Source organism: Saccopteryx bilineata, chromosome 10 (assembly GCF_036850765.1).
Source record: "Saccopteryx bilineata isolate mSacBil1 chromosome 10, mSacBil1_pri_phased_curated, whole genome shotgun sequence".
NCBI lineage: Eukaryota > Metazoa > Chordata > Mammalia > Chiroptera > Emballonuridae > Saccopteryx > Saccopteryx bilineata.
In genome coordinates, this window is record NC_089499.1 from 75,326,361 (window position 1) to 75,350,251 (window position 23,891).

Below are 23,891 nucleotides of genomic sequence, written 5' to 3' on the forward strand. Positions count from 1 at the left end.
GTTTTTTTTCTGAAGGGGTGACCAGCTGTCTAGTTTGCCTAGGACTTAGAAGTTTCTGGGGTCATGTGTGGGACTCTTTGCTAAAACAAGACAGTCCTATCAAATCGGGAGTGTTATCCGAGTCACAGTTTATGGGTACAAACATCATTTTTCCATTAGGGTGCAACCCCTCTACCCCCCCATTTCAAGCACTCTCATTCCTCAGACCCATACACACCTCTGTTAAAATAAAACCCCTTTGTCATCTAGCCCTCCTAATATGTCCCTGTAGTTATGACATTGCTTTGAAGTGTTCTTACTACCTTACCCCTTGCCCTTGTCATCAGTTTTCTGTATTGAAAAGTCCGTGTTTACAAAGAAAACCAGTTAGAAGGTGACAGAAGACAATTGGACTTTGGGTGATGGGAACGCAGCATAATCAAATGTCAAAATAACCTGGAGATGTTTTCTCTGAATGTATGTATCCTGATTTATCAATGTCACCCCATTAAAATTAATTTAAAAAAAGTCCATGTTTAAGGCTAAGAGCCCATAGCCATAGCTTTGCTCTACCAGGAAATTCTAAGGAATCTACTTTGCTTTTTTATTGTTGATGGGGATTAATGGACTTTTCTAAATTCCTGTCTGTTCTTTCAAGAGATTTGATTAATTTGGCTTCTAATGAAGTGTCAGCCATTTCCAACTGTTAAAATAACTGGTTTGACTGACAATTTAACTAAGTGAATCTATTGTTTTAACTGGGCAGTTAAGCCCCAGAGATTCTATCTCTGTGAAAGCCTGTTAGTTACTATGGAATCTTAACTGTCCCTCCTGTGGCTGCATGTTCAGTTTTTCCCTAGTTATTAAAGTGGTTGATCCTGGAGGACTGTTTGCTGCTGGGAATCTAAAGGTTTTCCTCATCAATGTCAACAATAAAGACCCAGTTCTTACTTGCAGGTAAGAAAATAAAACATACTCTTTTAATTAACCTTAAAAATTGGATATGAAAATGTAGCCTCTGAAATTTATTTATGAAATTTTCTTAGAATGCAATGGTTTTATTCTGAGAAGAAAAATAAGCAAGTACAATGTAAACAATCACTTAAAATGTAAATTCTAAAGAAAAGGCTTTCTTCAAAACAGCTAAAAAAAAGTTTGTTTTTGTATTTTTCCAAAGTGAGAAGCAGGGGAGGGGGAAGAGGCAGATAGAGACAGACACTCCCACATGTGCGTGACTGGGACCCACCCGGCATACCTACCAGGGGGTGATGCTTGGCCCCTCTGGGGCGTTGCTCCGTTTTGGCTGGAGTCATTCTAGTGCCTGAGGCGGAGGCCATGGAGCCATCCTCAGTGCCTGGGCCAACTTTGCTCCAATGGAGCCTCGGCTGCGGGAGGGGAAGAGAGAGATTGAGAGGAAGGAGAGGGGGAGGGGTGAGAAGCAGATGGGCGCTTCTCCTGTGTGCCCTGGCCGGGAATCGAACCCATGACTTGCACACGCTGGGCTGATGCTTTACTGCTGAGCCAACTGGCCAGGGCCAAGAAAATAGTTTTAAAGTATAAAACATGTAGAACTTGCAACAGAATAAAGTGTTTGTTATTAGTGTTAATATATTCTTAACACCTAATGGGAAGGGTTATCTCTTACTACCTTCAAGGAAAATTCTTGTTAACGGTGATCACAGGGAGTTTATAAAAACACATCGGGGGTCAGCAACTTGAAGATGCTGGTTCTCACTCTGCGGGGAGAAAGGCACAGTTTAGTTAAGCAGGCAGTCTCCAGAGTCAGATTGTCTTGGGGTCAAGTCCTATCTCAGACCATTTGATATTTACTTCAGAAAGTTACTCACTTTCTTAAAAACTCAGTTTTCACATGTGAAAAAATGTATCTACTTCCTGGGACTGTGAGAAATAAATGGGAAAAAATGTAAAAAATGCTGAGCATTGTGTTTAAACAATAGGCAAGTGCTGAATAAATGGGTTAGCTATTAACATCACTGTCTATTCCCATTGTTATCATTTAGACCTCTAGCTCCTTATTCCCCCCTCCCGCCCCCACCACAAGGGGTAGAAAAGAGTAAGAACCAAGCAAGTGCCACTCTAATGGTTCTTTCTCTTCAAATAAGTTTATTCAATATTGAAAATGGTGTCTTGAGTGTTACTTCTATAAAGTCACCTCTGCAAAATAAAGTCAACATCACACTGGATGAAGAAATTCCAATTGGCAAAGTGATTGGAGAATGCCAGGCAACTGATGAAGATAATTTGGGAGATTTAACCTTTGAACTAGATCCATGGAATGTTGACTTTGCAGTTGACAAAGGTAGGTTTGGAATTGTTTTCAGCATTATATCTCATATCCTATTGTTGTCATTTGTTTATGTCTCCTCTCTAAGACTGAGTTTTTTGAGGGTAGACATTAGATTGTCTTTATTTGCAGAACTCCTGCAAGAAGCACATAGTAGATGCTTGATAGAAATCTGTTGAATAACTCTGCAAGACCAGTTCTTTGTCCACGAGGAGCTAACACGTGGCTCTTCATGGCTGCTACAGAATGACTGCCTGAGCTCTGCAGTCTATGTGACCTGCCAGCTCATCTTCTCAAGATGTAAATCATTCAGCTCTGCTACAGGTCCAAATTTTTGTGAGAGAGAATCTAATTGGACTTTTTAGAGTCAGTCATTCACTTCTCAGCCAATCAGCTATGGCTAAGATTGGGTCAGTCAGATTATGTGGTATGTAAGACTTCTTCTGAGGCTGAGGGGAGAGGTACCGGTCATCTTTAGTACATATGCAGGTTTGAGCCACTGTAGCAGAAGCTGTCAGTGTCCCACCTGTATCTCCTCAGGCTTTAATATTTCAGTTTGACTTCCAACTGCCTATATCTGCATTTCTTTGCTTGAGGAATTACCTGGGGTATGACATCTGTCCTATTCCTCCTTCATAAATAGCAAGTTCAAAGTGTTGGAATAATACTACCCACCCCATAAGATCTCAACCAGATACTGAAGAGAATTGCTGTATAAGTAATGGGAGTTTGGCATGGAACCCTGGCATGGAACAGTGTTGAGTGTGTATTCTGCACTGGCTTCCAGAGCTTCCCAGTGCTATTAAGTTCTAGTTGTCCACAGTGGTGACTTGCTTGGTAATATATTTTTTACTGGCAGCCTTCCCCTCTCTGTCTCACTGCACCCATGCCACATTGCCTGGCTCACCTCTCAAACAATCTATTGCACACAAATCCTCATCTCCCGTCTTGCTTCCAGGAAAGCCCCAGCTGAAACAGCCACTGTCCCCTCTTATCTGAATTACTGCACAGATCTCTTAACTGGGCTTCTGTTTCCACACTTACCCCCTCCATTAGGCTCAGCAGAGCAACAAAGATGAATGTTAGGAAAAAAGGAAAATTGGGTCCTACCCCCTTCCAAGTGAAACCCTCCTGTGATTTTCCTTTGCACTTGGAATGCAATCCAGACTTCTGACCTTCGGCCCAAGAACCTGTCTTCTCTGTCTCTTGTCTCTCTCTCTCTTCAACATCTTTGTTTCTTGTCCACCCCTTGTCCATTACACTGCAGCCATAACACTAGGCTGCCTGCTTCTGGACCTTAGTCCTTGCTTCAGAATCTGACCATTAGACATTAAATTTATCATATTATAGTTTTTATTTCCTTAATAATATGTCTGTTGAATGTTTGTTACACTTGTTTAGAGATTTGACTCCAGCCCTGATTGTCAATTCCATAAGGGCAGGGACTTCATTGTGGTATATACAGAATTCAGCACAGTTCCTGGCATATAGCTGTCATTACATAAATATTTGTTGACTGAATGAGTGGGTGGGTTGGGTGGAAGGGAGTACAGTCAGTTGTGATCTTGTTGCTGTGTTTGCTGTGTATTCTTTTTGCTGGGAATGATCTCCTAATCACCACCATCTGTTTAATTTTGATGTCCTTCAAGACCTAACTTAAGTGCCTCCTCTTTTAGAAAGTTGTCCCTGGTCCCCTAAGTAAGAAAATAAAACAATTTTGTTATTTATTTATTTATTTATTTGTGTTTTTTTGTATTTTTCTGAAGCTGGAAACGGGGAGAGACAGTCAGACAGACTCCCGCATGCGCCCGACTGGGATCCACCCAGCACGCCCACCAGGGGGCGACACTCTGCCCACCAGGGGACGATGCTCTGCCCCTCCGGGGCGTCGCTCTGTCGCGACCAGAGCCAATCTAGCGCCTGGGGCAGAGGCCAAGGAGCCATCCCCAGCGCCCGGGCCATCTTTTGCTCCAGTGGAGCCTCTGCTGCGGGAGGGGAAGAGAGAGACAGAGAGGAAGGAGAGGGGCAGGGGTGGAGAAGCAGATGGGCGCCTCTCCTGTGTGCCCTGGCCGAGAATCAAACCTGGGACTTCTGCACGCCAGGCCGATGCTCTACCACTGAGCCAACCGGCCAGGGCCTTCAATTTTGTTTTTGATATCAGCTAACATAATATAATTGGTGTGGGTATTTTGGTGATACACAATTACACATTGTGCCTACATTTTAAATCAGTCTCTTAATGTTACTGAACAAGACCTAATTCATACTTTATCTCTTTAATTGCTATGTAATAAAATAATTTTGAAAATAACAGCATGGGCCAGTTTGCAGCAAGATGTGTTGTTTTCTTACAGAGTTTGGGACCGTGGTTACTGCTGCCCGCCTTGACGTGGAGAGAGCTGGGTTCACACGTGTTCAGTTCTTTTCTGTTAAGGCTTGTGACTATGACCAGCAGTGTGCAGCAATTCCAGTGATGGTCAATATCCATGGCATTAATGACAACTCCCCCTTCTGTGATCAGTATATGATTAGGTGAGCTGAGATGAGTGGATTGGCTTAACAATTCAGAGTGAGTGGAGAGTAGAGGTATTGCTATGTTTACTGGCTCAGCTAAACATGTGGTTAATCATCACACTGACTCTTGTTCAGTCTTATATTCTGGTCTTCAGAAATGACCTGTTGAGAGCTGAGCTTCCTGGATCTGATAGTAAGTTGTTAAAAGCGTATGTTTCAAAGTCACAGACTTGGCTTGGAATCCTGGTTCTATCACTTATTAGCTATGTGATCTTGGATAATTTACTTAAGCCCTTTGATCTTCAGTTTCTTTCTTTATAATATGGGATAACAATAGTACTTACTCTATAGGGTGGTTTTGAAGAATAAATGGGATAATTTCTGTAACATTCTGAGCATAGTGCTGAGCATGTGGTCTGTTTCAAAAATGTTATTTATCACAGTTCCATAATCCCTTTTCTGAAACCATGGTCACTAGATATGTTTCAGCATAAAATTTTTTTTTGAATTTTAGAAAGGTACCATATATTATGCCAATACCCCAGATTCAAATCCATGAATATCTCTGCAGTAAAATACAAGGGTGGGCAAAAGTAGGCTTATGGTTGTAAGCATAAGAAACAGAGAGTTTATTCTTGTATTTTATGTATTAATTATTATTATTATTATTATTGGTTATTAACCAATTTTTGCCCACCCCTGTATATGAATACTCCCAGTAAGTGGGACAAGAAAGAGCTGACAGTTCAGGTAATGTTTAGATGTCAACAATTTAAGGTCAGGATAGGTTTTGATGACAAAAGATTATGAGAATATTCTGAGTGTCAGAGCTTTTGGATTTTGAAATTTGAATAGGGATTATGGGGCTGTACTCCCATCAGCCTGGCTGCTTTTACTACTTGAAGCTCAGTCTCCAAACCTACATCTCTGTCACTCTTCTATGTCCCCTGAACCCCAAGCTCTTAGCAACACAGGACAGCTGCCTCATCTTTCCCAAGCTTTAATCCTAATTATCTAGCTTTTTTTGTGTGTGTGTGGGGTTTTTTTTTTTTTTTTGTATTTTTCCAGAGCTGGAAATGGGGAGACAGTCAGACAGACTCCCACATGTGCCTGACCGGGATCCACCCGGCATGCCCACCAGGGGGCGATGCTCTGCCCATCTTGGGGTGTCACTCTGCCGCAATCAGAGCCATTCTAGCTCCTGAGGCAGAGGCCATGGAGCCATCCTCAGCGTCCGGGCAAACTTTGCTCCAGTGGAGCCTCGGCTGTGGGAGGGGAAGAGAGAGACAGAGAGGAAGGAGAGGGGAAGGGGTGGAGAAGCAGATGGGCGCCTCTCCTGTGTGCCCTGGCCGGGAATCGAACCCGGGACTCCTGCACACCAGGCCGATGCTCTACCACTGCCTAATTATCTAGCTTTTGATAATTACTACCCATATGGTCTTGTTTGGACCTCCATTACTCTACCTTTTAATTGTAGATGATAATCGCATCTACCCCTCTGCCTTGTTGTAAGGATCAAAAACAACCATGCTTGGAATTTGTTCAGTATAGGGTTTGGCATATCATCAGTAACGTTATTCTTTTTTTCTCCTTCTCTTTTGCCTTTTTCTTTCCCCAGGAGATAATTAACCAAACACCTACCACACACTGTACCCAGTGCTACAGTCCCTGGAGGTGACGGGAGAAGTATTTGCTATGCACATTTGCTGTCAGGAGGTTATATCTTGTCAGGGTGTTAAGATGAATACATACAAAACAACAGTATAAAGAATAAGATGGTTTAAATTATGTGTGCTTTTTTTGTTAAGAGGAAGGACATGTGGGGTTGGAATATTCAGGGAAACTTCCTGAAGGAGTTAGATCTATGCTGGTCTTTGAAGAATGAATAGAATTTAGACTTTGAAGGCTTATGAGTGAGCTCGGGGTCAGAGAGAGCCCAGGGAACAAGTGAGTGCACACTCGGAGAAGAAGGTAAGTTCACTGTGGCTACAGAGTGGTAAGAATTGTCCCTCTTGACCATGCCACACAGGTGCTCTAGACTCAAACGTTTCCACTTGGGCGTCTCCACTCAGGTGATGTCCTTGATAGGCTGCTAAACCAGTACCTGGCTGGGTGCAGGTGAAAAACACTCCTAGAAAACGAGGAAGGTCTTACCAAGTTCATAGTGGCCTTTTGGGAAATGGCTGCCCAGATGATGCTCCAAACTTGGACTCTCTGCCCCAGGATAAATAGAGCAGTCACACACATGTGCTATTGAAAGTACTTTAAAATATTATATTTTAAAAGACTATCCATCTAAACAAATTTTTCCTCTTAAAAAAACAGGTACACAGGCAAAGAGGTGATTGCAAATAATACAGTAGTTGCAAAACTCTTGTGTCACGACCTTGATGAGCCTCCTGATATGATACATTATGTTCCACGCTCGGGACCAATTGGTTCTGGACAACTCTTTGAGCAAGTGCCAAATGCTGGATATTTCATCCAGGTGAGCACCAGCTGTATCGCCCAGGAGTTTCCTAAGGAGGTGGAGTCGGCTTATGGCCACAGTCAGGTCCTGGTAGATTCAGCAAGAGGAGCCCTGACCCCACAGAGCACGTCTGGCCCCTCTGCTGTCTTGCTGGAGAGCATATGAGCAAGTCCTTCATTAGCACACTGCCAGCTATCTTTTTCTTCTTGTAAAGTGCACAAAATAACTCATTTTTTATTTAGTTGGGGAAATGAATCAGAGGCTAAAACTTGCATGTTGATTTCCTCAGAAAGAAGCCCGTGTGGCTACGTGTGCTGTGAGGAGCAATCTCTTGGCATGGGCAGTGGTGGTTCAGCTCCTCCTCTCTCTGCCTTCTATAGAGTTTCAAATGGCGGAGGATGAAGCAATAAGCTTTTCCTCACTTTCCACGATGATGTGCTGCCTGGAAGAAATCCTTTCTTTTAACTCTTACTTTCCACAGGTCTTTACTTCAAAATGCCACTCCCTGTTAGGTTGGCATAATTGTTTCTTAACCCAACCTCACCGAACACCACCTCTTGGCCAGGAGACATGGCTCAGAGATCCACCGAAGACCTCTCTTTTACTTTGGTCCTAACCTGAAATGTTCTTGACAAACTCCAAGAAATAAACACTGAATTTTTGTATATGTTGTGAATTTTGGAAGGTTATATAATGAACCAAGAGGTTTTCTGTGTTGATGTTCATTTTGAAATGCCATGTCAAGCTGTCACTTAAAAAAAAATGGAGTTTGGGTAAAGATGGAAGTTTTGTAAACAAGATGCTAACAACTAACGTCTGGGCCTTTATAGATGCTTGCTTTGTTTATGGATGACCCCTCGACCCATCATCAACTCTAATTCATTTCTACATTTTCATACTATCCGTTAGGTCTTAACTGTCACGTATTTCTATAAGCTTCCTTTTACTACCATAATTGGCTTAGTTATCCTGGATATGAGCTCCCTCCCATTATAAGTTCTATTTCTCCTGTCAAAAATTTATTAGATTCTGTTATAACTGCCTATTTAATTGTTGTATTTTTTTCTGAGTCCATTTTGTGTATCTCCTATAGTGCTAGGTGCATACTGGGTACTCAATATACTTGAATAAATAAATGAATTAATATATGAATCAGATACTACATTTTAAAAAATGTAGTTTTTAGTGCACTTGGGTCATATTGACCCATTACAATTGAGCTTAGTGCCAATTTTATATTAGAATTGTCTTCAAGTTTCTGTTCGGGATGATATAATTTATTGTTATATTCCCTAATGTCTCTGACTCTACCTGGAACTTAATTAGTACTCAGTAAATGTTTTTTAAATTATGAGTAACTTGTCATAATAGGATTAATGCACATTTATTATAGTGCTTTATCAATTACGAAGTACTTTCCCTTTGTTCTCCCAAAATGTTTCCTTCTGTGTGTCACACTTGACCAGTCTCAGGCATATTCTGATGTCATCTTTATTGAGAAAAATGACCATACCTTTGCCTTTTTCAGAATGATTTATTACTTAAAACATGTACATTAAAAAATGTCAGGCCCTTCTACTGAAATAATTTTGTTTTAAAAGGTTGCCAAAGAAATGGATTATGAAAACCCAGGGATGGTTGCAGTTGGGCATACCTATGAAATGACAATTTCAGTATTTGATGACCTACATCCCTCCCACACAGGTAAGCTTGACAAACTTTTCAAGGAGCATTAAGTAAGGCATTCACTTTAGACTCTTTACTTTAGATTTTAAAATATAAAGAGTCATTATTTCTGGGGCAGTTTTGTTAAGTTAGGCAAAGGCAGAAGGGCAGAATTAAATACTTCCATTGGAAATTATCATTAGATCTGGGAAGTCTTATTCACCTTCTAGCAGCACCTTCAACAATACACACAGTTCTTAAACACAGCTCAGCCTAGAGATCCTTGATGTTTGAAGTGGCAGGGGATATGTAGAGACCACCCCTTATGCTTGACACATTTTAATGACTTTTTAAATGTACATGTGAGAAATAAATTTCTGTTGTTTATAAGTCATCCCAGCTAGGGTTCACTACTATAACAGAATACCCTAGATGGGATGACTTATAAAAAATAGAAATTTATTTCTCACACTCTGGAGGTGAGTAAGGGCTAGCAGATCTGGTGTCTGGTAAAATCCACTTCTAAGGTTTTCTCATTAACTTCACATGGCAGAGGAAGTGGGGGAGCTGCCTGGAGTCTTTTTTTTTTTTAATAAGGGCTTTAATTCTATACATGAGGATTCCACCCTTATAACCAAATTGTCTCTGAAGGCCTCACCTCCAAATATCATCACATTGGGGAAATAGGTTTCAACCTATAAATTTTAGAGGGACACAGGTATTCAGTCCATAGCATTTAGTAATGCCAAACATTTATTATTTGAAAAGATCCAGATATTGGTAACATGTAGTGTGAACATATAGGTAATTGGATGCTTTTTTGATATTTTATTGGAATTATTTTACATAATATAAGTACAGCTATTATTAACACAAACCACGGGACACCTGCCAGTTTCACAGCTCATTCCTTTTATGAAAGTACAAAGAACTGTCAGTCCTCTCTACCATTTGGTCTTCTCATAACTGTCATACCATTCTGGGTTAGCCTATGCCAGAACAAGCCTTTGGTGCACTGAGATTAAATCCACCCAGACTGCATGGTCATAGACCTTTGATGTGTGTAGAGTTCACAGTCACATTTTTTCTAGTTGTAAACACCCTGAGGCACAGATGTGATTGTATACTGTGGATCCAGAGCAGCGTGCTTAGCTAGTGAGTAAGTTTAACCAACCATTTGACACCTGCTTCTCTCTGCTTATTGCTGTACAAATGAGAGCTCCCATTGAGTGACTCCAGGGGTCATTTATATGTTCAATTATACATTACCACACATTAAGAGTGAATGTGTTGCTGTGAGGCATTTGTGAAAAGAGGACTTCACAAAGATACCTGAATACATCTATTATTAATGCCTGGTGTCCATTGTATCTGAAATGTGTGGTCATAAGTGATCTAGTTGGTGACTGGCATCAAAGACATTCAAGAGGACATGAGTTTTTGGGTTGTGAACACGGAGCTAGCAGTAAAATGTCAATGCTTGGTAAAGAAGAACCTAGAATAGGAAAGACAATTGGGTCTTCTCTCTTGTGCTAACTCTGATCCATTGGTGGTGTGTGCCTGGATCATTGAGTTGCACAGGATTCTGAGGTTGCATCTGGAAGCGGTGGAAAAGAACTTTGTCTTGGACATAGGAGGGCGGAATGATGGTATCTGTCTACAGCAGTGGTAGTCAACCTGGTCCCTGCTGCCCACTAGAGGGCATTCCATCTTTCATGGTGGGCGGTACTGGAGCAACCAAAGTACAAATAAAAAGATAGATTTAACTATAGTAAGTTGTTTTATAAAGATTTATTCTGGGGACAAATTCCTTGAAACATACAATCTTCCAAAAATCAATCTGGAAGAATCAGAAAACCTAAACGACCGATTATACCAAATGAGATAGAAACGGTTATTAAAAAACTCCCAACAAAGAAAAGTCCGTGGCCTGATGGTTTCACAAGTGAATTCTACCAAATATTCAAAGAAGAACTAACTCCTATCCTTCTCAAGCTATTTCAAAAAATTCAAGAGCAAGAAAGACTTCCAAGCTCCTTTTATGAGGCGAGCATAATTCTGATTGCAAAACCAGGCAAAGACAACACAAAGAAAGAAAATTATAGGCCAATATCTCTGATGAATATAGATGCTAAAATCCTCAACAAAATATTAGCAAACCGGATCCAACAATATATGGAAAAAATCATACACCATGATCAAGTGGGATTTATTCTGATGAGGCAAGGCTGGTACAATATTTGTAAATCAATCAATGTGATTCATCGCATAAACAAAAAGAAGGAGAAAAACCATATGATAATTTCAATAGATGCAGAAAAAGCATTTGATGAAATCCAGCACCAATTCATAATCAAAACTCTCAGCAAAATGGGAATACAGGGAACATACCTCAAAATGATAAAAGCCATCTATGAGAAACCCACAGTCAACATCATACTCAATAGGCAAAAATTAAAAGCAATACCCTTAAAATCAGGAACAAGGAAGGGGTATCCCCTTTCACCACTCTTATTTAACATGGTCCTGGAAGTCCTAGCCACAGCAATCAGACAAGAAGAAGAAATAAAAGGCATTCAAGTTGGAAAAGAAGAAGTAAAACTACCATTATTTGCAGATGATAGATATTGTATATAGAAAACCCTAGTCTCAGTCAAAAAACTACTGGACCTGATAAATGAATTCAGCAAAGTGGCAGGATATAAAATCAATACTCAGAAATCAGAGGCATTTTTATACGCCAACAATGAACAGTCAGAAAGAGAAATTAAAAAAACAATCCCCTTCACTGTTATAACCAAAAAAATAAAGTACCTAGGCGTAAACTTAACCAAGGAGACTAAAGACTTATACTTGGAAAATTACAAAGCATTGATAAAAGAAATCAAGGAAGATACAAACAAGTGGAAGCATATACCGTGCTCATGGTTAGAAAGAATAAACATCATTAAAATGTCTATTTTACCCAAAGCAATCTATAAATTCAATGCAATACCAATTAAAATACCAATGACATACTTCAAAGATATAGATCACATATTCCAAAAATTTATATGGAACCAAAAAAGAACACGAATAGCCTCAGCAATCTTAAAAAAGAAGAATAAAGTGGGAGGTATCACACTTCCTGATATCAAGTTATACTACAAGGCCATTGTACTCAAAACAGCCTGGTACTGGCATAAAAACAAGCATATAGATCAATGGAACAGAACAGAGAACCCAGAAATAAACCCACAGTTCTATGGACAACTGATATTTGACAAAGGAGGTAAGAAAATACAATGGAGTAAAGACAGCCTCTTTAACAAATGGTGTTGGGAAAATTGGACAGCTACCTGCAAAAAAATGAAACTAGATCACCAGCTTACACCACTCACAAAAATAAACTCAAAATGGATAAAAGACTTAAATGTAGGCCATGAAACCATAATCATCTTAGAAGAAAACATAGGCAGTAAGCTATCCGACATCTCTCGGAGCAATATATTTGCCGATTTATCTCCACGGGGAAGTGAAATAAAAGACAGGATAAATAAATGGGACTATATCAAACTAAAAAGCTTTTGCACAGCTAAAGACAATAAGAATAGAATAAAAAGACAAACTACACAACGGGAGAACATATTTGACGATACATCTGATAAGGGGTTAATAACCAAAATTTATAAAGAACTTGTAAATCTCAACACCAGGAAGACAAACAATCCAATCAAAAAATGGGAAAAAGAGGCCCTGGTCGGTTGGCTCAGTGGTAGAGCGTCGGCCTGGCGTGCAGAAGTCCTGGGTTTGATTCCTGGCCAGGGCACACAGGAGAAGCACCCATCTGCTTCTCCACCCCTCCCCCTCTCCTTCCTCTCTGTCTCTTTCTTCCCCTTCCGCAGCCGAGGCTCCATTGGAGCAAAGATGGCCCGGGCGCTGGGGATGGCTCCTTGGCCTCTGCCCCAGGCACTAGAGTGGCTCTGGTCGCAACATAGTGACACCCCGGAGGGGCAGAGCATCGCCCCCTGGTGGGCAGAGCGTCGCCCCCTGGTGGACGTGCCGGGTGGATCCCAGTCGGACGCATGCGGGAGTCTGTCTGACTGTCTCTCCCCGTTTCCAGCTTCAGAAAAATACAAAAAAAAGAAAAATGGGAAAAAGAAATGAATAGACACTTCTCCAAAGAGGACATACAGATGGCCAATAGGCATATGAAAAAATGCTCAACATCACTAATCATTAGAGAAATGCAAATTAAAACCACAATGAGATATCACCTCACACCAGCCAGAATGGCGCTCATCAACAAAACAACACAGAATAAGTGCTGGTGAAAATGTGGAGAAAAGGGAACCCTCCTGCACTGCTGGTGGGAATGCAGACTGGTGCAGCCACTGTGGAAAACAGTATGGAGATTCCTCAAAAAATTGAAAATCGAATTGCCTTTTGACCCAGCTATCCCACTTTTAGGAACATACCCCAAGAACACCATAGAACAGCTCCAAAAGGAGAAATGCACCCCCATGTTTGTGGCAGCATTGTTCACAATAGCGAAGATCTGGAAACAGCCCAAGTGTCCATCAGAGGACGAGTGGATTAAAAAGCTTTGGTACATATATAATATGGAATACTACTCAGCCATAAGAAATGATGACATTGGATCATTTACAATAACATGGATGGACCTTGATAACATTATACGAAGTGAAATAAGTAAATCAGGAAAAACTAAGAACTATATGAATCCATACATAGATGGGACATAAAAATGAGACTCAGATACATGAACAAGAATGTGATGGCAACAGGGGTGGGGGTTGGGGGGAGGGGGAATGGGTTGAAGAAGGAGAGAGGGGTTGGGGAGGGTAGGGGCACAAAGAAAACCAGATAGAAGGTGACAGAAGACAGTTTGACTTTGGGTGAGGGGTATATAGCATAATCAAATGTCAAAATAATCTGGAGATGTTTTCTCTCAACATATGTACCCTGATTTATCAATGTCATGACATTAAATTTAATTAAAAAATGGAGAAAATGATTTATTCTGCCGAACTTAGTAAAAATCCGACATAAAGTACTTCATAATTAATTATTATTATATGCTTTAACTTGCTGTAACTCTGCTTTATAAATTTTACAAAGTAAAGTTACTTCCCTACTTTATAAATCACCATTACTGTGGAACCGGTGGGCAGTTAGAAAATTTTACTACTAACAGAGATATAAAAGTGGGCAGTAGGTATAAAAAAGTTGACTCCCCCTGGTCTATAGGTTTACAACCAAAGGGAACTTAATGCTGAACTTTTAGCAACAGACCTAAAGTTCTTAAAATCACTTTTGACTCATAGATTTAAGAGTTTTAATGGGGCTTAATTTACAAGTGTGATTTGTAGACCTGAGTGACCCAACTATGTTGAAAAATGATAGGTAGGCAGGCATGCCCAGAAGTGTTCCTGTTGCATTTTCTCTGTTTCCCACTAGTGGAGTTTTATTTTTTCATGTAAAAGCCTGACTGATTTTTTAGGAAAAATGCTGGTCCTGCAGCTACTCATTCTGTTGGTTTAATTCATCAAATAAAGAATCTGTTTCCCTTACTAGATTTGAGCTTTTCTTCAATACAGAGAGAGAAATAAAAAGTCTCACTGAAATAAATCCACATCCTCTCTGGTCCTCACACACCACGTACAAAAACTGCTCAGAAGGGGTGCTTTTAACACCCCCACATGGTTCAATCTATTTTTATAAGCCAGATAATTAGCACAATTTTCTTTTAATTTTATTTAGACAATTAATTTTAATGAGGTGACATTGATCAATTAGAGTAGAAAACATCTCCAGATCATTTTGACATTTGATTATGTTGTATACCCATCACCCAAAGTCAAATTGTCTTTTGTCACCTTCTATTTAATTTTCTTTGTGCCCCTCCCCTCCCCTTGCTCCCTCCTTCTCCTTCATTCCCCTCCCCCTGGTAACCACCACACTCTTGTCCATGTCCATGAGTCTCAACTTTGTGTCCCAGCTATGTATGGAATCATACAGTTCTTAGTTTTTTCTGATTTACTTATTTTACTCAGTATAAAGTTATCAAGATCCATCCATTTTGTTGTAAATGATTTGATGTCATCATTTCTTATGGCTGAGTAGTATTCCATAGCATATATGTACCACATCTTCTTTATCCATTCATCTAGTGAAGGGCTTTTTGGTTGTTTCTATGTCTTGGCCACTGTGAATAATGCTGCAATGAACATGGGGCTGCATGTGTTTTTATGTACCAGTGTTTTTGAGTTTGGGGGCTATATACCCAGTAGAGGAATTACTGGGTCATATGGTAGTTCTATTAAATTTTTGAAGAACTACCATACTTTATTCCATAATGGTTGTATTACTTTACATTCCCATCAATAGTGAATGAGTGTTTCTTTTTCTCCACAGCGTCTCCAACACTTGTTATTACCTGTCTTGTTGATAATAGCTAATATAACAGGCGTGAGGTGTTATTGTAGTTTTGATTTGCATATCTCTAATAGCTAGTGAAGATGAGCATCTTTTCGTATATCTGTTGGCCATTTGTATTTCTTCTTGGGAAAAGTGTCTGTTTATGTCCTCTTCCCATTTTTTTATTGGATTGTTTGCCTGTTTGTTGAGTTTTGTGAGTTCTTTGTATATTTTGGATATTAGGTCCTTATCCGAGCTGTTGTTTGAAAATATCATCTTCCATTAATTTGGCTGTCTGTTTGTTTTGTTGTCAGTTTCTCTTGCTGTGCAAAAGCTTCTTTGTCTGATGTAGCCCCATTCATTTATCTTTGCCTTCACTTCCCTTGCCTTTGGAGTCAAATTCATAAAATGCTCTTTATAGCCAAAGTCCATGAGTTTAGTACCTATGTTTTCTTCTATGTAATTTATTCTTTCAGGTCTTATATTTAGGTCTTTGATGCATTTTCAATTAATTTTGGTACAAAAGGAAAAACTGTAGTTGAGTTTCATTCTTTTCCATGTGGCTCTCCAGTTTTGCCAGCACCATATATTGAAGAGGCTTTCTTTTCTCCATTGTGTGTTGTTGGCCCCTTTATCAAAGATTATCTGACCATATATATATGTGGTTTTATTTCTGGGCTCTCTATTCTGTTCCATTGATCTGAGTGTCTATTTTTATGCCAATATCATGCTGTTTTGATTATTGTGGCTCTATAATATAATTTTAAGTCAGGTATTGGAATGTCCCCACTTCATTCTTTTTCCGTAGGATTACTTTGGCTATTTGGGGTTTTTATAGTTCCATATAAACCTGATGATTTTTTGTTTCATTTCTTTAAAAAAATGACATTGGAATTTTGATTGGAATTGCATTAAATTTGTATATTGCTTTCTGTAATATGGTCATTTTGACTATATTTATTCTTCCTATCCAAGAACAGGGAATATTTTTCCATTTCATTGTATCTTTTTTGATTTCCCTTAACAATGCTTTGTAGTTTTCATTATATAGGTCCTTTACATTCTTTGTTATTTTTATTCCTAGGTATTTTTTTCTTTTTCTTGCAACCGTAAAAGGGATTATTTTTTTTTAGTTCATTTCTTTCATTATTGGCATATAGGAAGGCAATAGACTTCTATATATTAATTTTGTATCCTGCGACCTTAATGTATTGGTTTATTGTTTCTAATAGTCTTTTTGTGGAGTCTTTGGGGTTTTCGATGTACAGGATCATATCATCTGCAAAAAGTGAAACCGTTACTTCTTTTCCAATATGAATGACTTTTCTTTCTTTTCCTTCCCTTCCTTCCTTCCTTCCTTCCTTCCTTCCTTCCTTCCTTCCTTCCTTCCTTCCTTCCTTCCTTCCTTCCTTCCTTCCTTTTGTATTTTTCTGAAGTTAGAAGGGGGGAGGCAGTCAGACAGACTCCCACAAGCACCTGACTGGGATCCACTCAGCATGCCCACCAGGGAGCGATGCTCTGCCCATCTGGGCCGTTGCTCCATTGCAGCTGCAGCCATTCTAGTGCCTGAGGTGGATGGAGGTCATGGAGCTGTCCTCAGCGCCTGAGGCCAACTTTGCTCCAATGGAGCCTTGGCTTTGGGAGGGGAAGAGAGGGAGAGAGAAAGGAGAGGGGGAAGGGTGGAGAAGCAGATGGGCACATCTCCTGTGTGCTGTGACTAGGATCGAACTCGGGACTTCCACATGCTGGGCTGACGCTCTACTGATGAGCCAGCCAGCCAGGGCTGCCTTTTATTTATTTCTCTTGTCTGATTGCTCTGGTTAGAACTTCCAGCACTACGTTGAATAAGAGTGGAGAGAGTGGGCAACCTTGTCTTGTTCTTGATTTTAGAGGAAAAGTCCTCAGTTTTATGCCAGTTAATATGATGTTTGCTGATGGTTTGCCATAAATGGTCTTTATTATGTTGAGATATATATTTTCCTTCTGTACCCATTTTGTTGAGTGTTTTAAACATAAAATGATGTTGTATTTTATTGAATGCATTTTCTGCACCTATTGATAGGATCATATGGTTTTTGTTCTTTGTTTTGTTGATATGATGTATTACGTTAACTGTTTTACGTATGTTGAACCATCCTTGTGATTTCGGATGAATCTCACTTGATCATGATAAATTTTTTTTTTGTAATTTTCTGAAGTTAGAAGTGGAAAGGCAGTCAGACAGACTCCGCATGTGCCCAACTGGGATCCACCCAACATGCCCATCAGGAGGTGATGCTTGGCCCATCTTGGCACTGCTCTGCTGCAACTGAAGCCATTCTAGTGCCTAAGGCGGAGGCCATGGAGCCATCCTCAGCACCGGGGCAAACTTTGCTCCAATGGAGCCTTAGCTGCAGGAGGGGAAGAGAGAAACAAAGAGATAGGAGAGGGGGAAGAGTGGAGAAGTAGATGGGTGCTTCTCCTGTGTGCCCTGGCTGGGAATAGAATCTGAGACTTCCACATGCTAGGCCAATGCTCTACCACTGAGCCAACTGGCCAGGGCCATGATGAATTATTTTTTTAATGTGTTATTGTATTTGATTTGCTAGTATTTTGTTTAGAATTTTAGCATCTATATTCATTAGAGATATTGGTCTGTAGTTTTCTTTTGTTGTGTTCTCTTTGCCAGGTTTTGGTATGAGGGTTATGTTGGCCTCATAAAATATGTTTAGAAGTATTGCTTCTTCTTCAATTTTTTGGAAGACTTTGAGTGAAATAGGAACCAAGTCTTCTTTGAATGTTTGATAGAATTCACTAGTATAGCTGTCTGGCCCTGTACATTTATTTTTGGGGAGGTTTTTGATAGTTCTTTCTATTTCCTCCCTGCTTATTGGTCTGTTTAGGCTATCTACTTCTTCATGACTCAGTTTAGGAAGATTGTATTGTTCTAGGAATTTATTTCTTCTAGATTGTTAAATTTGGTAGTTTTTCATAGTATTCTAGGATAATTCTTTGTATATCTATGATATCTGTGGTGATTTCTCCTCTTTCATTTTGGATTTTGTTTATATGAGTCCTTTTTCTTCTTAGTGAGTTTTGCCAAGGGTTTGCCAATTTTTTTGATCTTTTCAAAGAACCAGTTCCTTGTTTTATTGATTTTTAATAGTTTTTTTGTTCTCTATTTCATTTATTTCTGCTCCAATTTTTATTATTTCCTTTCTTCTGCTGGTTTTGGGTTGCCTTTGTTCTTCTTTTTCTAGTTCCTTAACATGTGATGTTAACTTGTTTACTTGAGCTCTCTCTTGCTTGTTCATATAAGCCTGTAGTGATATGAACTTCCCTCTTATTACTGCTTTTGCTGCATCCCAGAGATTCTGATATGTCATATTGTCATTTTCATTTGTCTGTATGTATCTTTTGATTTCTGCTTTTATTTCTTCTTTGACACACTCATTTTTTTTAGAAGTATGTTGTTTAATTTCCACATTTTTGTGGGTTTGTTTACTTCTTTTTTGCAGTTAAATTCTAGTTTCAAAGCTTTATGGTCAGAGAATATGCTTGGTATAATTTCAATCTTTTTGAATTTGTTGATGTTAGTTTTGTGGCCCAACATGTGGTCAGTTCCTGGGAATGTTCCATGTACACTGGAGAAAAATGTATACTCTGGCGTTTTGGGATAAAATGTCCTGTAGATATCTATCATATCCAATTGTTCTAGTGTTTCGTTTAAGGTCCATATTTCTATATTGATTTTCTGTTTAGATGAACAATCTAGAGCCATCAGTGGTATATTGAGGTCTCCAAGTATGATTGCATTTTTAGATTAGTTAGTAGATGTCTTGTATACTTTGGTGCTCCTTGATTTGGTCATATATATGAATATTAAGAAGTGTTATGTCTTCTTGATTCAGTGTTCTCTTTATTATTATGAAATTACCATCTTTGCCTCTGATTACCTTTGTTGTCTTGTAGTCAGCATTGTTAGATATGAGTATGGCTACATCTGCTTTTCTTTGGATGTTATTTGCTTGGAGAATTGTTTTCCAACCTTTCACTTTGAATTTGTTTTTATCCTTGTAGCTTAGATGTGTTCCTTGAAAGCAGCATACAGTTGGATTTTCTTTTTTGATTCATTCTGCTACTCTGTGTCTTTTTATTGGTGAGTTCAATCCATTTACATTTAATGACACTTGAGGGTTTCCTATTGCCATTTTATATATTGCTTTCTGATAGCTCTGTATCTTGTTTGGTTCTTCTCTTTTGTTTTTCTGTTATTTGTTTTTGGTTGGTTGTATTCTATACTTCTTTTCTGTTTTTCCTTTTTTAAGTCATGTGTTTCTGTAGTGTTTTTTTCAGGGGTGGTTACCACTGAGTAATAAAAAGGATATATATCATATTCATTGTAGTACATTATTTCATGAGTGCTTCTGTACCCTATCCTCCTTTGCTACTATTAATCTTTATCCTCTCCCCCCCTTTTTTGTCACAGATTAATCTTGTTTTTGTGATCTTGATGGAGCTTTTACTTGTAATTTTGTTTTGTTTTGTTTTTTGTATCTGGTCAGATAACCCCCTTTAGTATTTCCTGAAATAGGGTTTTCTGGTGATAAATTCCCTAATCTTTTCTATATTTGTGAATGTTTTTATTTCCCCTTTGTATTTGAAGGATAGCTTTAATGGATATAGTATTCTTGGTTGGAAGTTCCTCTCTTTCAGTACTTTAAATATTGGGGTCCACTCTCTTCTGGCTTGTAGAGTTTTTGCTGAAAAATCTGATGATAACCTAATGGGCCATCCTTTATATGTTGTATTCTTCTTTTCCCTGGCTGCCTTGAGGTTTTTTTTCTTTGTCATTGGTTTGTGATAATTTCATTACGATGTGTCTTGGAGTAGGTCTGTTTTGGTTAAGGTAACTTGGTGTTCTGTTTGCTTCTTGGATTCGAGGCTCTAATTCTTTCCACAGGCTTAGGAAGTTCTCATCTATTATTTGTTTGAATTTGTTCTCCATTCCATTTTCTCTCTCTTCTCCTTCTGATATACCCATTATTCTTATGTTGCTCTTTCTAACAGAGTCAGACAATTCCTGTAGAGATTTCTCATTTTATAAAATTTGTGAGTCTTTCTCCTCTTGTCTCTGTAGTATCTCTGGTTGCCTGTCTTCTATGTCACTAATTCTCTCTTCTATCTGGCCTCTTCTATTAGCTAAGCTTGTTACCTCGTTTTTCAGTTCATGTATTGAGTTTTTCATATCTGTTTGATTCCTTTTCATAGTTTCAATTTCCTTGGTGATGTATTCTTTTTGTTCATTGAATGGTTTTTTGAGCTCTCTAAATTGCCTTTCTGTGCTTTCTTGTATTTCCCTGAGTATTTTTAGGACTTCATTTTTAATTCTCTATCATTTAACTCCAAGGTTCCAAGCAATTGAAGTTTTTTTCTAGAGATTTTTCATCATCTGTTTGAGCTACATCTCTGTCTTTTATATCCATGATATTTAATTTTTTTTTCCTTAATGGCATTTGAGAGTGGTATTTTTTATAACACTAATAATGGATGATTAAAAAATAAAATAATAATTGAAAAATTACTTTGAAAAAATGGAAATTCTATTATAATAAGTGGAACAAAAACTACATAGAATGGGAAGCCAGAGCTGGGGAAAATGACAAAGAGATAAGAAATGAAATAAAAACACACAAAATGCCACAAAGAAAAATATGAATCCAGAATAAAATAATTTGTTGATAAATGATGATCAAATGAGAGGAAAAGTAAAAGAGAAAAAAAAGATAAAAGAAGAAAGAAAAGGTTAAGATTTCTGAAATATAACCCTCATAAAAAAACAAGAATGAAAAATGTGGCCCTGGCCGGTTGGCTCAGTGGTAGAGCGTTGGCCTAGCGTGCGGAGGACCCGGGTTCGATTCCCGGCCAGGGCACACAGGAGAAGCGCCCATTTGCTTCTCCACCCCTCCGCCGCACCTTCCTCTCTGTCTCTCTCTTCCCCTCCCGCAGCCAAGGCTCCATTGGAGCAAAGATGGCCCGGGCGCTGGGGATGGCTCTGTGACCTCTGCCTCAGGCGCTAGAGTGGCTCTGGTCGCAACATGGCAATGCCCAGGATGGGCAGAGCATCGCCCCCTGGTGGGCAGAGCATCGCCCCTGGTGGGCGTGCCGGGTGGATCCCGGTCGGGCGCATGCGGGAGTCTGTCTGACTGTCTCTCCCTGTTTCCAGCTTCAGAAAAATGCAAAAAAAAAAAAAAGAATGAAAAATGTAACACCTATGGATAATGAAGTTCAAAATGAAAAGGAAAGAATAAGATGGAAAGAAGATAAAATGACCAAAGCGGGGAAAAAAAGATAAAAAAACAAGAGAAAAATGAAAAAAAGTTATAAAAAATGTAGTTTTTTCCTGGTTTTGAGAGGTAGCTTCTTATTTTTTTCTTTTTTGCTTTTTAGCCAGTGGCACTGTACTACAGGTTTTGCCCCTGTGGCGCTCTGGAGTAGAGATTTGCTGATGTGTCGCTATGGCGATGATGTAGGCTGGGCCTCAATCCTGTTTGTAGGCAGGGCTTGTTAGGGTTTTCAGGCTCCGACAATGGGAGTGTCAGTTTTCCAGATGCCTCTCCCCATGTCTCTCCCTCCTGAGCCAGCAGCCTGGGGACTCAGCTCTGAGGTTGCCTCAGCCACTGCTTGCAGAACAAGAGGCTCTAAAAGCTGCCAAGTCCTTCCTCCAGCACTGCTCAAAGCACAGTTCTGGTTAAGGCTGTGCCAAGCAGAGCCGCCAGCAAAAGCAGGCAGGGCAGGGAGCCGACTGCTGATCAGGCACCTTTCTAAGGGCCCCTGGGCATATCTACTTTGCCTCAGTGATCTGCAGGTCTAATTTCCACAGGCTTTTTTTCTTTGTGCCCTGTTTGGAAGCCCACAGCCCAGCTCCCATGACTCCCACAGTGCACTTGGAGTACTGCTCTGCAGGAATGCACTTTGTGACCTATGTCGGCAAGTGGAGGTGCCCTGCCTGGATAGGTCCAGGCCTAGGGATCTTGACCCTTGTGTACTTCCTGTGTTGTTGGTCTGGCAGCTGGGACCACACAGAAGTGCCAGCTACAGCCCATGCAGAAGTCCACTGCTGACAATCTCGGGCCTAGCCCCTCCACCCAAGAACATGGCGCACCCATGCCAGAGGCACCAGAAAGAGCCACTCACAGACCTCCCGCAATTGCAGACCAGGAGTGCACAAAGCCCAAAGCCACTCTGGTGCTGGCCTCTGTGGGCAACCTGCTCCGGCCACCTGCATTAGAGTCGCCACCCATGCTCACCCCCCGTCCATGATCTTGGGCTGAGCCGGCATGCTCTCTTCTCTGCTTGATCATCCGCCCTAGCCCAGCTTCTTCCCTCTGCCCCAAATCCTCCATTTCTCTTGGTTCCAGGCAAAAGTGGCCCTTCCTTAGGTCAGTGAGGAAAGTGGAATACTCCCGTTCTCCATCTTATTTCCTTCAGAGTGGATTATATATTCAACCACCTTTTCGCCCAGTCATACCTTTGTCTGGTGTGTGTATATTTCAGATGCTCCTGAGATTGTTTCTCTGTCTCTAGTTATTGAATTTGTTGAAATTTCAGGGGGAGATATCGGGAGCACCCCTCATGGCGCCATTTCTGTGATGTCACCCCAATTAGCACAATTTTGAGTATTTATGGATGCAATAAAAACCATAGTATAGCAGAACTGGGAATGGCACCTGCTCTTGTAGAACCTGAATGGGATTTACTGAAGGAAACATACAAGCTTTCACATAAATCATCTGTCTCTGTGAAACAATGCTTTCTAACTTTTCCTGGGGTCATAGATATATTTGAAATGCTGATGAAAACTACAGACCCTGTTCCTAGAAAAATACACATAATACTATATACCAAAATATAAAAAATGCCATAGATTCTGTGCAGTGAAGGTTCTGTAATTCCCCGAATAAGTTTTCATGTTTGACACATGTGGCATATATTTCAGGAGATATAATATACAAGTGTTCTTCAGAACATGATTTCTACAAGATACTCTACTAAAGAAGAATTTCATGGTCAAATAAGTATAGATAGTAATGCATACCCGGAGATTCAAAATACATAATATCATGCAGAAACCTCATGGAGTCTTGCCATAAAGAAATCTTTTAATCTTTATTTAACTCAACATTTTGCATTTGACATATTAAACATTTCAGAGGAGATACTGTAGGAGATGTGGGCAGGCACAACTAATTCCCATACCTACTCTGCAACTTGTCTGTGTGTTACCTAGTAAAACACTTAACTCTGAGAAACTCACTTACCTCATCTGTAAAATGCAGACAAAAAACTACTAATGACTTGTCTAGTAAATGTTAATTATTATTTCATGTTTATTACAAAATATTTATTTCTTCTTTGTAATTTGTTTGTTTTTATGTTTGATCATGAAGTTTCTTTTTTTTGACAATTTTCTAATATTCTAGTTTGAGTTTGTTGGTCTGAAATATAAAATTCTTTTTCTATGACACACTCTATACAAACATCTGGATGAGATTAGTA

At 39.7% G+C, this 23,891-nt stretch overlaps 1 protein-coding gene across 2 annotated transcripts in view; it reads left to right on the forward strand.

Annotated features, from left to right (window-relative positions):
- LOC136314100 (cadherin-related family member 3-like) overlaps positions 1–23,891 on the forward strand; it is a 115,929-nt gene that overhangs the window by 63,088 nt on the left and 28,950 nt on the right. For both annotated transcript variants that reach the window (XR_010727274.1, XM_066244518.1), the window contains exons 6-10: positions 829–936; positions 2,103–2,299; positions 4,639–4,816; positions 7,124–7,286; positions 8,870–8,972. Coding sequence is in view for 1 of the 2 variants with exons in the window: in XM_066244518.1 (XP_066100615.1) it covers positions 829–936; positions 2,103–2,299; positions 4,639–4,816; positions 7,124–7,286; positions 8,870–8,972 (749 nt within the window). In the remaining variant the exon portion in view is untranslated. The remainder of the gene's footprint in view (positions 1–828; positions 937–2,102; positions 2,300–4,638; positions 4,817–7,123; positions 7,287–8,869; positions 8,973–23,891) is intronic.